The following is a 16790-nucleotide window of genomic DNA, read 5'->3' as shown; positions in this document are numbered from 1 at the left end:
CACCGCCAATAATGATATGTACCACCAGTGGTACATGTACCACAGATTGAGAACCTCTGGATTAGAGGGTTCCAGTGGCTCTTCAGCTGCAGAATTATTATTGCACCACAGACGCCACATTTGGAAAGTGTCTTCATAAGATGTTAAAAGAAATTTAGAAAGAACACTGATGAAGTCACAATTAAATTTACTTGCAGTGCACTATTTGAATTTAACTCAGTTTCTTGTTTCGCAAAATCTGCTTCGCTGCCGCAATTTAAAAATAAAATAATATAGGTACCTAACCACGTGCACACCACTGGACAGCTGCGGAAGGCCGAAAGATGACACTTTGTGATAAACTATTTTATGGCATGAACTCGCTCAGCCAAATATTGTTATATCTTGAGCGAAGGGTGAGTAGTTCTTCCGATAAAAGATAACGCATTATGATTGGTCATAACAGCAATATCCGATTTTTGAGTGGCTCTTTGTCCACGTGGACTGATCAACAGTTCGATGAAAACTTAACTGGGTGATTGCCCATATTTTAAAATATCATACCAGGAATATCTGAATGTAGAACCTTAAAACTTTTATATTTTACACATCTTAGTCATTGATAGTTTTGCAGTTAATAACTACTCCTGGTAGGGTACTTTTACTTTCATTTTTATGGCTTGTTTTTATTACAGATACATTATATTTTTACACAGTCTCACGGAAATACGAGGCGACCATAATAGCAGTCTGATTTTTGCATGAGAGTTTAATGAAAGGGTAACAAATCAATTGGATGTTCTGCCCGACAAAATACATGGAAAGTTTTCGTAATCTGACGTTCCAAATTTTTAAACTGTTCCACAATTAAAACTTCCCCTAATCCAGTGTTCCCGTACATCAAAATTTGCCCGACTAGACACCGTTAAGCTATTAACAAATTTTCAGCTTGCTATTAATCAACTTTTTTTCGTACGCGGGATCCAGGCCTATTTTAAATACAGTAGTGTGCAAAAGAAACGGGCACACTACTATATGTATATTACAAACAAAATCGTTATCAAAAGCGTGTCTAAAATCATCAACTTCTCAACTTAGACTGAACTATAACCCCTCTATAACCATACATAAGCATAAAGGAACAATATTATAACAGAGCAACCATCGAGTAATAAAAATGATTTTTTTAAACCATCGAGCAATAAAAAACACTTTTTTATTACTCAATGAGAGCAACTTAACAAGACCTTATCTAAATTCTCGGAAAGTATCCTATTGTCGTATCGTACTCTCTTTAAATATAAATATTTAAAATTTATACTTAACAAATCTAAATGTTCAGAATTTGAAAGAATCGCATATGAACCACGCAGATAAAATATCAACGTCCAAAAGCAGTCAACCACTTTGAATTAAAAATCATTCCCTTCCGGAACTACTTTATGACTACAGCTGCAAAAGGGCAGTTCATATAAAAAATAACATTTTCTGGCATTTTTGTTTAGATTGTTTGGAATATTAGAGTTTATAGAAATATCTGAATCATTATTATTTAATTTTTTGAATTGATTTTCGTTTCAAAAAAAGGATTATTATCACTAGCCTGCTTTTGGCCGCCCCTATAATTAAAAACAACCCCTAAATAGAAAAAATTTACAAAAAATTAATTTGGTTTGACAAGAAGACTTAAATATAGAGTAAATAATATTTTACGTTCTCTCTCTTAATTATTTAATTGTTAACCCCTTTCAACCCTTAAAATCAACTCCTCGATTAAAAATTGTATAAAAAATTTCTTCTTCTATAAAGTAGAAAAAAATACGATTAGTTTTTGGGCCATAACTACTTCAATTTTGAAGTTATCACAACTTATAAAAAACCAAAAAGTTTCTTTTGAATGAGATATTTGAAAATAAAAATCATACTAAATTTATCATTTTGTTTTCACCCCTATACCTTATTAAAATAAACATTACAGAAGTTTTCAGGGACATTCGGCCCTCGGTAATTCAATATTTCATTCTGCGCCTGCGTTTAAATTTTTCAAAAATACTTATTAGTTTTCCCAGGATTCGAAAAAAATAAATGCAATTTTAAAACACATTGGCACGAAATTTTGCGCCCACGCCCTTAAGTTTTTGTGGTGACTGCGTGATTTTTTTGGAGATAAAGAAGAATTCAGTTTTTGTGAATCTACAGGGCCAGTTAAATTTTAAATTTTATGTAGCTGATCTAGAAGTGTTTTTTTGATTGTTCAAAATGCCTACTGCATATTCACTGGACCTAAGTGAATTTGAGAGGGGTCGAATTGTCGAGTTGCGTGAAACCAGTGTATTTACTACAAGACAAAGAAAAAAGATAATATTTTATAATAAAATATACTTTTGTGTATTTGTATTTTATACAATATCTTTTTAAGGTACCAGAAAATCGACCACGACCGGAAGGTCTTTCAAAAAACGAACCCCTACAAAGTTCTGATAAACTGATCAACGACGATAATTTCCACAGATACGAATACGACTGCAAATTGCGACCAGCAGACAGACTAACAGAGAATATTCTCTCTAAAAGGCACTACGACGATGATACTCCCAAAAACGAGTACAGTAATATTCATCATAACTTTAAGTCACTTAATTATTATGATGATAATGTTTTACCTTGTAAGTATTTACAATTAAGATTTATATTAATGTCACTGCAATTTTCGTGACACGACGTTAATATGATACATTTTTATTGATTTATAAGCTATTGCATTTCTTTAAAAGTTAGTCCTCATTTTGTTGTATCTTCGTAATCATCGGTGTCCTCCTCTCTCTATCTGTCTCTCTCTCTCTCTCTCTCTTACATACGCCTGTACTCTATTATTCTCTCTCTCTCTCATATGGCGCTAAAATTCAAGTCGGAGCCTGGCCTCCCCTATCATCCGCCTCCAAGTATATCTGTCCCTGGCTGTTCTCCCCCCTCAATATCTCTTTAGCATCGGTTTTCAGTTCGTCTATCTACCTATTCCTTACTTTTCCTACTTGCCGAGGTCCCACCACAGTTCCATTATGCGTTTTACTAGGTGATCTGTCATTATCTATTCTTATGTGACCTGCAAAACTCAATAGGGAACTTACATAAAATTTTAAATTTGAAAAAAATGCTATAAATCACAACAGCACATAATTTAAAATACATATAAAAAAAAATGTTTTGTCTTTCGTTTGGCTCCTAAAGACAAATTAAAATCCATAGAAAATTCAAATTATAGCAGCCAGCCCAAATCGCGCCCTCATTGGTTGTGACGTCATATCATTATAATCTTTGAAATCCGTACCATCAATTCATAATGTTTGATATTCGTTTACTTGTTGTAATTATTTTATGGTGAATCTCAGTTTTATAAATCTTTAGATAGTTGCTGTGAACTACATATTTTAAAATATTTGAGTATTTTTGTTGAAGACACTTTTTTTAATGACGAAGAGGGTTTTTCTAAAGGACAGTATGATAACATACCCATTATGGACATAAATCTTCATTATTATGATTAGTTTATTTTAATTTTATAGTAAAAACAGTTCCAGAAAAGTATTTTATAGGTAAATATCATTAAATCTGTAAGGTAGGTACATCTACCAAAATATACCAAAATTTCTATGTTCTTTTTGTTCAAAATGTCCCTTCAACAAGTATGTTACTACTTTATCCGTTTCTTATCGACTGGCAATCTAATAAATATTTTATTGGGGGTTTTAATGGCTGTTTTCTACGCAATGGTACTAAACAGTAATATACTACATTCGCTCTCGCGAGATTTTTTTTGAGACATTCGGAATAGGAAACGTACAACACAAAAATTCCTACCACACACTATTAACTGCTAAAATCAACTCAAATCAACTTAATCTTTCATTAAAAAAAGAAGAATTATTAGAAATAGTGGGAGTGTCTACTAATCTCATAAAATTTTGTGAAGTTTATTTCTACAAAATATTTTTATTTTGTACAATAAATAATTTTCTAATTTGCTATCAATACATTATAATGGTTTAAATAAATAAATATTGATTGGCGTAAGGTTTATGTTATTTTTATGTATGTTTACTATTAATAATATTGGATATGAGTAGGTGCGTTGGTTTTGTAGTAATTTCCAGTCACTTCTGACAACTGAATTTTTCAAAAAAGAAATTACTAACGTCAGTGTCAAAAAAATCTCGCGAGAGCGAATGTAGTATAGTATTCAATATTATCATTACAAAATATTATGATATGATGTCACAAGGGTTCGCGCGCTTTTTCGATCATTTGAAATGATTTAAATACACTTCTTCTTCTTCTTCTTCAGGTGCCATCTCCGCTACGGAGGTTGGCAATCATCATAGCTATTTTAATTTTTGAGGCAGTAGCTCTAAATAGTTCTTTTGAGCTGCATCCAAACCATTCCCTCAGGTTCTTCAGCCATGAAATTCGTCTTCTTCCGATGCTTCTTCTGCCATCTATCTTTCCTTGCATTATGAGTCGCAGGATGCCATACTTCTCGCCCCGCATCACATGTCTGAGAGACTGTTGTTTTCTTTCTTTAATTGTAAGTTCAACTTCCTTCTCTTTATTCTTCTCAGTACTTCGTTGTTCGTAACTCTATTTACCCAGGAAACCCTCATAATTCTTCTATAGGTCCACATTTCAAAGGCGTTTAGTCGTCTCATTGTCTCTACATTTAACGTCCATGATTCCACAATTCCACTGCATAGTAGAGTACACTGTATACGCTTTACATACACAGAAGATTTTAAATTTGTACTTATAAGTTATTACTGGCCAGAGGGCATCTTTAACATCTGTTTATCGGGAACGTTAGTCGTCGTGAATAATGTTTGATAGGCTATATTATGTGTAATGGATATATAAATAGGTAATCATAAACCTTTCAATATTTATTTCAGTACTGTTTATTTTGCCGCATACTGTACTTGCGCCAATCTATTTTTATCCGTTCTTTTTATGATTTATTTCTGTATTATTTGTTCCGTACTCGATCCTTAAGCATCTTCTTAGTCTCACTCTTAGCCGATCTTAATATAAATAGAAAATAGACGGTTTCGATTTGATTTAAATCTGTCTCCTGCCATCCCCCGATGTCAGGGTGGTCTATTTCTAGGTCTACCCGTTGTCAAGGAGGCTACGCAAGAAGACAAATTTACATCAAAACTTCCGATCTTCTCGATATAAAATAAAACTATTTATACCGTAGTAAGGTTAGAACGCCCTCTAACGGGGAATAAGTGAAATGAATGTCGACACGATTCAAGTTCTCTGTTAACCCAGATATGAAAATATCAAAAGGCGCCGCTAGGAAAATATTCCAACATGCGATCTCAAAGAACCTATATAAAACGAGTCTTTTGTACTCTAATATAGAGTATGGCATTAATAAAAATAGACGGTTTCGTTTTGATTTAAATCTGTCTCCTGCCACTCACCGATAGCTATTTCTAGGTCTACCCGTTGTCAAGGTGGCTATGCAAGAAGACAAATTTACATCAAAACTTCCGATCTTCTCGGTATAAAATAAAACTATTTATACCGTAGTAAGGTTAGAACGCCCTCTAACGGAGAATAAGTGAAATGAATCGTGTCGACATTCTGTCGATACGGAGTATCCCCAGATAGGCCCAGGGTACCTACTGTTTACATCGTCTAGTGGAGTTTTCGGCAAATTCATTCAAAAATTAGTCAACAATCATTACTTGGGGGGTTTTTGGGGTCGCTAACGACGAATATGACATCGGAAGTAATCTCCGGAGTGCCTGGTGTCCAGGGTACCTACTGTTTACCTCGTTTTGTGGAGTTTTCAGCAAAAAATTTATTAAAAAATTAGTCAAAAATCATTACCCGGTGGGTTTTTGGGGTCGCTAACGACGAATATGATATCGGAAGTGATCTCCGGAATACCTGGTGCCTAGGGTACCTACTGTTTACCTCGTCTTCTGTAGTTTTGGGCACATTCATTAAAAAATTAGTCAAAATTCGTCACTGGGGGCTTTTGGGGTCTCTGATGACGAATATGACATCGAAAATGATCTCCGGAGTACCTGGTGCCCAGGGTACCTAATATTTATCTCGTGACTAATGATTTTTGGCCAATTTTTTAATGAATTTGCCGAAAACTCCACAAGACGAGGTAAACAGTAGGTACCATGGGCACTACAGGTACTCCGGAGATCACTTCCGATGTCATATTCGTCGATAGCGACCCCAAAAACCCCCCGAGTAATGATTTTTGACCAATTTTTTAATAAATTTTTTGCCGAAACTCCACAAGACCAGGTAAACAGTAACTACCCTGGGCACCAGGTACTCCGGAGATCACTTACGATATTATATTCGTTTTCAGCGACCCCCAAAACCTCCAACTAACAAAATTGAACTCATTTCCGCCGATAATTGACGAGTTCAGAATTCTTTTTATTGTCTGTTTGAAATGCACTTTAAGAATGCATTTTTTCAATATTATCTCATGGCTAGGGGTCATAAAGTTTCCTGGCACATTCACGAATCGAATGCAGAAATAATTATTAAGATCCGTCTTGTCGTTATTTTTCGGACGTAAGGCCGATTTTAGTGTTTTATTGCTTCGCCTAGTGAGCGCTCCTAAGTGTTTAAACTGCATCACTTGTTTAAGATTTTTACCATTTTACATCACACAAAGGATCTTGAATTTTGTTTTAAAATAATAATTTCCCTTAATTTATAAGTACGAGGATTTTATTATACGGTTTATATTTTACTTTTTAATGTATTATGCCTATTACAGTATTAATTTTATTTTCAGTGACAAAAGACTCCACTGAACCCATTCCGTTAAAATACGAAGAACCGTATCTTTTTCCCAGAAAATGTCCCTCAAAGGACTCTTCGGAAACTTGCAAGTGCTTTCTGTGTGGAAAGTACCTCAGTAACCAGTACAATCTTCGCGTTCACATGGAAACACACGAAGAAGCCTATCACGCATGCCAGTCATGCCCGCACGTGTCGAGGAGTCGAGATGCCTTACGTAAGCACGTTTCCTACAGACATCCAGAAGAATACCACAACAGAAAGCGAAGGAAGACGGATACCTGATAAATATAGTGTAATTAAAGTAAATTTAAGCAATACTCGTTTTTAATTTAAATTAGCCTATCCCAGTAGCCGGCAAACTTATTGGCCAAAGAGCCAAATATGAGCATTACTTACTTACTTACTTAGTCCTAAGCCTTTCTACCTTTAGGTGTAAGGCTGGTGGAGTTGAGTTTGACATTGTAGTCTCCATACTTTCCGATCTTGCGTTAGGTTTCTTGAACTTTCCAATGTCAATCCCTTCTTCTCGACTTCTTTCCTGATTTCATCTACCCACATAACTCTTGGTCTTTTGTTTTTCCCCTGCACTCTCGTTTCGAACACTCGTTTTGTAAGCCTCTCGTTCGACATTCTACACACGTGCCCGAACCATCTAAGTTGTCCCTCCACTATTTTTTCATTAATTGGTTCCAGTTTTAGGTTTTGTCTAATTGTTTCGCTTCGTATTTTGTCTGTCCTCTGTCTGTTTGCTATTTTCCTCAGGAACCTCATTTCCATAGCATTGACTCTGGATTTTTGTCTCCCCGTCAATGTCCATGTCTCGCTGCTATACCTACATGATTGTTGGTCTAACTACTGATTTAACGACTGCCGTTTTTACTTTCTCCGGTATCTCTTTTTTCCCCAAAAATGTTGTTTTCATAGCGTTAAATAAGCTTCCTGTTCGTCCCATTCTCTCGTTTATTTCCATGTATTGTTTACCATTTGCTTCGATTATTACTCCTAGGTATTTAAAATATTTCACTTGCTCTAGTTGTTTCCCGTCTAATTCTATTGCGTGTGTCTTCCTCGTATTTGAAATTATCATTGTTTTTGTTTTCTCTGTATTAATTTTCATATTTATTTTGATAGTTCTTCTTCTAGGATTTCAAGATTGTTCTGTAGGTCTTCTCTGTTTTCTGCTATCAATACCATGTCGTCTGCGAATAGTAGCTACGATAGTTGAGTCCGTTTCATTTGCCAGTATCCTAATGTTAGTTTTCTCATTCTTCTCTTGGCTTTCTTTATCGCTTGATCCAGTACCACTGAAAATAGCAGCGGACTCAGCACGCATCCCTGTTTGACGCCTTGACTTGTAGTAAATTCTCTGGATTCCTCGTTATTGGTTCTTATTGTATTTGTATTATTTTTGTACATATCCTTTATTACTTCTATTATGTGTCTGTCGACTCCCCTTTCTTTTAGTGTCTTCCATACGTCCTTTCTTCGGATTCTGTCAAACGCCTTTTCCAGGTCAATGAAGCACATATGTATCTCTCTATTCTTCTTGATTACCTTCTCACTTACTTGTCTTAATGTGAATATTAGGTTTTGCGTGCTTCTGTCCTTCCTGAATCCACACTGTGTGTCTTCCAGAGTTGTTTCTATTTGGGTTTTTATTCTTGTCTCTATTATTCTTGCGAATACCTTCCCAGGGATACTTGATATGGTGATACCTCGGTAATTATTACAGTTTCTCTTGTCTCCTTTTTTGTGTATTGGTAGTATAATGTCTTTCTTCCAGTCCTTTGGTAATTCTGCTCTATTTATGATATCATTCATTAGTTCTTTCATGCTATCCATTCCCTCTGTCCCCATGAATTTTATCATTTCCGGGGTGATATGATCCTTGCCTGGTGCTTTGCCCAATTTTACTCTTTCTATTGCTTTCTCTAATTCCTCTCTTGTTATGGATTCCACTTGTTGTTCTTCATTCCTTTCTTGTATATCCTCTATGTTGTCCGTGTCTGTATGAGTTAGCTCTTTGAAATGTTCTCTCCATCTTTTCATTATTTGTTTTTCTTCTGTTAGTACGTTTCCATTCTTGTCTTTTGTATTCGGCATCGTGTGCTCTTTCTTTTGTCTGAGTTGTTTTAATGCGCCGTAGAAGAGTTTTTGGTTTTCCCTATAATTTTTTGTCCAAATCTCTCCCATGACCTTTCCTTTCCTGCTTTCACCGCTATTTTAACCTCTTTCCTTTTTTCTTTATATGCCTCGTAATCTTCCGGGTGTTTTGTACTTAGGTATCTCTTTCATTTTTCTTTGTTGTTCTTTATTTTCTCTCGTATTTCTTCCGTCCACCATTCCGTTCTCCTCATGTTAGTATTTGCTATTTTTCCTTTCCCACAAGTTTCCTCAGCTGCTTTGATTATGCTGGTTTTTAGATATTCCCATTTTTCTTCTATACTTGTATTTTTTGCCCTACCTTTCAAAGTGTTATCTAATTTTTCTTGGAATTTCTTCTTATATCTTTCTTCTTTTAATTTGTAACTTTTTATTTTTTCGTTTACTACCTTTCTTCTCTTTTCTTCTGTTGTTCTAATTCTCATTATTACTAGATGGTGGTCACTGCCAATCTCTGAGCCTCTTTTCACTTTCGTATCCTGTACTCTTTTCCATTTGTTGCTGCTTACCAAAAAGTAATCTATGATTGATTTTTCGTTTCTGCTGTCTTGTACTCTCGTGTATTTGTGTACTTCTTTATATTTAAACTTTGTATTTGTTATAACTAGTTTGTTCTCCATACATATTTCTATTATTCTTTCACCATTTCTGTTTAGTATTTCTTCTCCTTCTTTTCCCATGCACTCCTCTATTCCGCTGTTGTTGTTTCCGACTCTACCGTTTAGATCTCCCATTACAATTATGTTTTCTTCCCCATTATCAATTTGCATTTGGAGCTCCTCGAAAAATGTATCTTTCTCTTCCTTTCTTGCATTTTCATTTACTCCGTAGGCTGTTATTATTGTCCATATTTCTTCGTCCATCAGTTTAATTTTCACCGATAATATTCTCTGGTTAACATATGTTTCTTCTATAACGTGTTGTAGTCTATTCGGTGCAATTATTATCCCGACTCCTTCTTTTGATCTCTCTTTTGTATCCGCTCCTACCCAAAGTAACCAATATCCTTTGTGTATTTTCTTAAGACCTTTTCCTTTCATCTTCGTTTCCGTTATTCCTAGTATTTCTATTTTTTGTTTTATCATTTCTTCTACCAGTTCTTCCTCTTTTCCGTTGATGCTTCTCACATTCCATGTTCCCATTTTTATCTCTCCTTTTTTCTGCAATCTAGCTTTCCCCTTCTTTTTATTTTCATCCTTGTTTACCTGTGCATCATCTTTTTCCCTACCGCTTTTCCCATTCATTGCCTTGGTCGTCATTGTTGTGTGTCCGGTCTCATTATTTTCTATTACTTTTTTGGAGTCCTTTCCCCGATGTTTCTGTGAATTTGTATAATTTTCTCATTATTATGGTCCCATTTCCACTCCTTCCCATTAATCTCCAGTTTCATATATCCTATCTTCGTAGTATTACCTTTGTCTTTTTCTTCTTTTGCCATTTTCCTAATTTTTGCTTGTATTTCCCTTTCCTTTCTTGTTAAATCTGATTCTATATACACCTTTTGTCCCTGTAGATTCTTCAGTTTTCCTTTGTTTTTAGTACACTTAGCTTATCCGTTAGGTTTTCCATTTCTGCTACAAAAATTTGGTCTCCGATCTTCACCGCTCCTCTAAGTTTGACCTGTAATTTCAGATTTCTTCCTATGAAGTGTTCTACTGACTTCTTTACTAGTTTTCTGTCGTTAGGATCCAGTGTTAGGCCCTTTAATACTATATTATTTCTCCGTCTATCTTTTTCCAATTGTTCTATTCTTTTGTTTGCCATTTTCAAACCTTCTTCCAATTTTTTGTTGTTTTCTTTTAGCTCTTTAATATATTCCATCGTTTCCTTTTGGTCTTTCCGTATGGTTCTTATTTCTGCCATCATTTCATCATTTTTCCACATAACTTCCCGCATCATTTTTATCATCTCTTCATTTGTATCGTTGCTTTTATTCGGTGTTCGTCTCGTCATATTACTCTTTTCAAAATACAATTCATCCCCTTTATATTTTTTATTCTTCGATTCTTCGTCGCTACTATATTCGTTCCTTCTATTGGTTTCCTTTCGAATTGTTCCGCCACTGGCCATTTTAAATTAAATTAGTAGATGTTATCGTCAGCACTAATATAAATATTATTATATACACTTTAAAGTCTATTTTTTATTTCGCACAAGTACACTTTTTATCTTTAACGATTATCGATAACGATAGGTCTTTTATGCCCGGTTGCACCAACAGATCTTAAGCTTAAGTCGAGAGTATCATAAGAATTAATATAATATAATTATAATATATTACAATAAGAATACCATAATATACTAATAGATATAATTGATAATAAGGTAAGAATCTAAAACTATGGTGCAACGTAAGTGATACTCAAGGAGGCCCTATCTATAAGTAGAGCTTAGCTAAGGTGGAGCTTAAGATCTGTTAATGCAACCAGGCATTAAAAACCGGTGTTTTATTGTGATAGGTTTAGATTCCGAATTTACCTTATCGCCAAACACACCGGCCCCACAACCTTACTTTTTTAGTAAACTTTTATTACACTATTAAATAAGTAGTACACTAAGTATGGTGCAAATGAAAGGAATAAATTTGTTATTTCGTAAGCCAGCGACTTTAAGGAAAAATCCTGAAACAGCTCAATTTTTATTTTTTAATTATGATTTTTTGGCATATATTTCATAATAGTGACGTCATCCATCTGGGCTTAATGACGTACTCGATGATTTTTTAAATGAAAATAGGGATCGTATACTAGCTCATTTGAAAGGTTATTCAATTATCTATCTAATAATTTAAATATTAAAATAATTATTTGTACAGGTTGCCCAAAAATTTTTTTTTAATTAAATTAATTGACACAAAAAAGAATGTATGTATGTTTAAGCTGCCGCCTACTTACCTCTTGGCAGTTTGAACATATAATTTAAGCGAAAAGCAAGGTTTATTTGTGAAATAAATATTTTTTTCTACTTGATATAGGAAACGAGTCAATACTCGCAATCTTAGAGTTTCTATGTTTTTTAATAGTTGTTATACAATCATGGGGAAACCGGTTTCGAAGCTTACAATATATGCTTCATCTTCAGGCCCAGTACATAGAGTCTTCACATATACAAACTACTAGCTAAAATTAACAAAAAACAAAAATGTACATACATATGAAAACATAAAAACAACTATGTCTTGGTATTGATTAAAATACATACAATAATACAAAACCACTGAACTTAGTATTGAACTTAGTAGTCCATAGAGTGTAAATTGAGACATTCTGCTATTGGGAGTGACCAGTCTGATGGAAATTGCTTGGTATATAATTTAATATATACTACTATTTTTTTCTGTTTTCTGACAGCAGCAAGGGCGGATCCAGGACCTATTTTCGGTGGGGGTCATGGTCTTTTTTTGGGGAGGGAAGTACTGGGGGACTGGAGAAATTTTTTTAAAAATTAGGTCTAAAACGGTGAGTTTTAAGGCAATTTTCACACACTTTTGAGTACCATAAAGACATTCAAAATTTATTCGCTATTAAAGTATTATTAACGTCAGTACCGATTCCTACACATTTCTTCGGATCCAAGTGCAGTTCTTTCAACAAGTTTAATACTATTTTTCCCAAGGCTTCTTCTGTCAGGCGTAGTTCTTCCCCTCTTTCTTGATTTTCACTAAGTATTTTTATGTTCTCATAAGCGTCAATGAACTTGATTCACGAATGTTGTTATTGTGTATGTATCTCAAATTTAGAGAAAGCTGTTCCACGTGGGATACGTCGGTGGTTTCGTCAAATATGACAGAGTAACAATTTGAACTTTAAACCTGATTCATTATTAAATAACAAATTTTGTTCAATTATTTCTTCACCACAATATGTGTATATTGCTCGGAAAGATGCTGTGGATAGGTGTATCTCCTGATGCGATTTTATTCCTCAACAGTTCCCTGAAATTTCCCTCATTGATAGGTCCAGCATTTTCGTCCATAAGCAGAAGGCCATCATCACGATATCCTCTTAGAGGATTATTTTGTCGACCTAAGAACACTATAGACTCTAATATTGCTCGTAGTCTTTCTCCTATTTTCTTGTATCTGCTTAGACCTCTGAGAGTATATCGGGTTAATAACTGACATTTGCGGGTTGCGATAACTTTGTAGAAAATCCAGCCCAACCTGAACGCAATCCTTGTGGTATGATGTTTTTTTCATGAGTTTGTATGGGCACTCCGTCTGTGCCCGTGAGTTTGGCGAAAGATGAAGGTTTCGTGACAAGGCTTTGGGCTGTCATTCCTTTATGGTGACCACATTTTTTTTTCTTTTTCATTCTTTGTGTGTACAGACTATAGAAATTGATATCATTTTGATTGCTGCCAAGGGCGTTCTAACAATTGGCACTTTGTACAATTATCAACATTTTGATTTACAAAACATCCTATATGGCATTCTTGAAGCTTCCGTTATCGCTTTTGTTCAATTCTAGTCCAGAAGACATATTTATCCTTTGTTTTGTACATATATATGTGTTTGAAACTAAAAACATTTGAACTGCAAATATTTAAATTTATATATTTTTTAATTCTCGGAGGAGGCCATGGCCCCCTCTCTGGATCCGCCCTTGGACAGCAGTAAAATCTATTTTAAATTAAATAAATCACATACATTCTTCTTTTTGTGTCTATTAATCTAATTATAGAATTTCTTGGATACTCTGTATAAATATCTAATTATGCTAATGTTTATATTACTGAATAAAGAATTGAATAACCTTTCGAATGAGCTAGAACAAGACCCCTATTCCCATTTAAAAAATCATTTTAAAAATTTTGACATTGGCAGCTTTGAAACTTATCGTAACATTAAGAGGATATTCGACAAATTCTGAAGTTGCTCCGCTGTTTTTAAATTCCAGAAACCTGCTGAGAAATACTTCCCTCATATTTAAAATTATTGTTTAAAATGGTGTTTTAAATGAATAGATGATCAGCACCTGGCCGTGCTTCAGCAGGCTCGGAAAGTGAAACGATGTTTTCCTTTTGAAAACCTGAGCAAAAATGGATAATTTGTTATGGATAAGTTTCCTTTCCCTTGTAGTTTATGTTTAAGCTGATTTAGATGAGACGTAAATTCTATCATGAAATAAAAGTTTTGGATGGATCCTCTGATCATCTGTTAGTTCTCGGTAGTGAACGCCCTTCTCAAAGAGAAATGCTTTAATTTTCGGAAAAAAGGACGCGTAACGTTTTAAAACATTTCCTCTTGATAACCAACATACCTTGTTATGAAGCAGATTAGCGTACTCACTCTCCATTTCAAATAAAATAATGTAAATTTTTTCCTACCGAGTTGTTTTTTAATGAAAATACCATTGCGCCTTCCGTGGATATTTGTGCCAGAGCCGCACTTAAGGAACCAAAGAGCCACATGCGGCTCTGGAGCAGTACTTTGCCGACCACTGACCTATCCGAAGTCCTTAGTAATTGACAAAGATAAAACAAGTGTTAATGATCAAAATCAACATAATTCAGGTTTATGCCCCAACATCGGACTCAACAGAAGAAGATATAGAAATGTTCTACGCAGAACTTAAACAACTGCTTAGTAACGTTAAGAGACATGAAGTAAACCTCATAATGGGCGACTTTAATGCCAAGATAGTGAGAGGTAGAGACGACGATTTAATAGGCCCGTACGGCCTGGGAGAGAGAAATGACCGAGGCGAACGACTATATCAATTTTGCCAAGAGAATGATATGAAAATATCTAATACCTGGTTCATGGGTTCATGCTACCACCTAGACGCTTATATACATAGAAAGCCCCAGTGGACCGCCCCGAGAGCATTGTTCGAAACCAGATCGATTACATAATGGTTAACAAAAGATTTGGATCATCAATAACTAGAACTTGTACATACCCTGGCGCCGATGTTCCATCAGACCATGTCCTTCTCTTAGCAGAAATAAAAATCACTAATATGAGGAGACGCAAACCAGAACCAACAATAGACTATGCTAAACTTAAAGATGAGAATACCAGAAGAGATTTAAGTATGAAGAGAGCCATAGAGGAAACAATGACGGATACAGTTAAAAAAGAATTAGGTTATAAACAAAAAATACAAAAGAAAAGTTGGATGACTGACGAAATCCTGTCAATGTTCGAAGAAAGAAGAAAACATAAAAACCAAGGGAACCGAGACAAATATCGAGAACAACAACAACGCATAAGAAGAGAGATGAGAAAGACAAAAAATAAGTGGCTAAAGAAACAGTGTGAGGAAATGGAAGTTACAAAAACAACATGATGACCACAATCTACATAAGAAACTAAAGGAGGTAGCTGGAATATACAGAAAAAAGAAGTTTTCTAACTTAAAAAATAAACAAGGAAAATGGCACAAGATGATAGAGAGAGGAAACTCATATGGGAAAAATACATCAAAAGTCTCTTTGCAGACGAGAGGCCTGAGATAGAAGTCGTTCAGGAACAAGTGATAGATATTAACAACCTATCTGGTCCCGAGATCACAATTGAAGAAATTACTAGAGTAATAAATACCTCGAAAGACGGGAAAGCAGTTGGACCTGATCAAATTCCTGTTGAGTTACTCAGATTGTTAGATAAAGAGGGAATTACGATACTCCAAAGATTTTTCAACCAAATCTATAAAAAAGGAAAATTCCCTGTCCAATGGCTTGTATCTACCTTTATCCCTTTGCCAAAAAAGAACAACGCAACAAAGTGTCAAGAGCACCGACTGATAAGTCTGATGAGCCATTCTTTAAAAATATTCCTCAAGTTCTTCACTACTCCACAAAATGCGATAAGGTTATTGGTTGCTCACAATTTGGATTTCGAAAAGGCCTGGGTACCAGGGAAGCACTAGTTGCAACCCAAGTGCTAGCTCAGAACTGCTACGATCAAAGGAAAGATGTAATGATGTGCTTTATAGATTATGAAAAAGCCTTCGATCGAGTACAACATCATAAACTCGTACATATACTAAAACAACTCGACATAGATCAAAAAGACATTCGTTGCATAGAGGCTCTTTACTGGAATCAAACAGCTGTCGTCAAGGTGGATAATGAAACAACGCAGCTCAAAAAAATCTCAGAGGTGTAAGACAGGGATGCATTCTCTCCCCACTACTGTTCAATCTATATTCAGAAAGTATCTTCCAGGAAGCTCTTGAGGAATGCGAAAGCGGCATCAAAGTAAATGGTGCCTGGGTCAATAATATACGATATGCGGATGACTCGGTCTTAATAGCAGACAATATAGAAGACCTCCAAAACCTTCTTAACAAAATTGGAGAGCATAGCGAGAACATGGGACTTAGCATCAACATAAAAAAGACGAAGTTCCTTATAATCAGCCGTCAATTATGTCAACATCAAAATGCAAGACTAGCATATAACAACCAAATATGGAGAGCGCGTAAGAAAGTTTAAGTACCTGGGAACCTGGCTATGTGAAGACTGGATGTCGGATAGAAAGAGCCAGAAGTGCATTCATGAAATTCAGAAACGTCTTTACGAACTCTGACTTTGACCTAAACCTAAGACTAAGATTCACAAAATGCTATATATGGTCGGTGCTCCTATATGGCATGGAAGGATGGACTTTTAAAAATAAACACAATGAATAAGCTAGAGGCATTTGAGATGTGGATCTATCGACGAATCCTTAAAGTTCCCTTGACCGCAAGAATAACAAATGAAGAAATCCTGAGAAGAATTGGTACAGAACGACAACTGATGTACATAATTAACCAGAGAAAAACGGCATACCTGGGGCACCTAATTAGAAATGAAAGATA

At 35.1% G+C, this 16790-nt stretch overlaps 1 protein-coding gene across 1 annotated transcript in view; it reads left to right on the top strand.

Moving 5' to 3' along the window:
* LOC126888292 (protein tramtrack, beta isoform-like) overlaps nucleotides 1-7131 on the top strand; it is a 34483-nt gene extending 27352 nt beyond the window's left edge. The window contains exons 3-4 of the mRNA XM_050656432.1: nucleotides 2399-2645; nucleotides 6809-7131. Coding sequence (XP_050512389.1) covers nucleotides 2399-2645; nucleotides 6809-7098 — 537 coding nt within the window. The 3' untranslated portion in view covers nucleotides 7099-7131. The remainder of the gene's footprint in view (nucleotides 1-2398; nucleotides 2646-6808) is intronic.
* The last annotated feature ends 9659 nt before the right edge of the window (nucleotides 7132-16790 follow it).

The sequence above is a fragment of the Diabrotica virgifera genome, chromosome 7 (genome assembly GCF_917563875.1).
Source record: "Diabrotica virgifera virgifera chromosome 7, PGI_DIABVI_V3a".
NCBI lineage: Eukaryota > Metazoa > Arthropoda > Insecta > Coleoptera > Chrysomelidae > Diabrotica > Diabrotica virgifera.
This window is presented reverse-complemented; position numbering and strand designations above follow the sequence as displayed.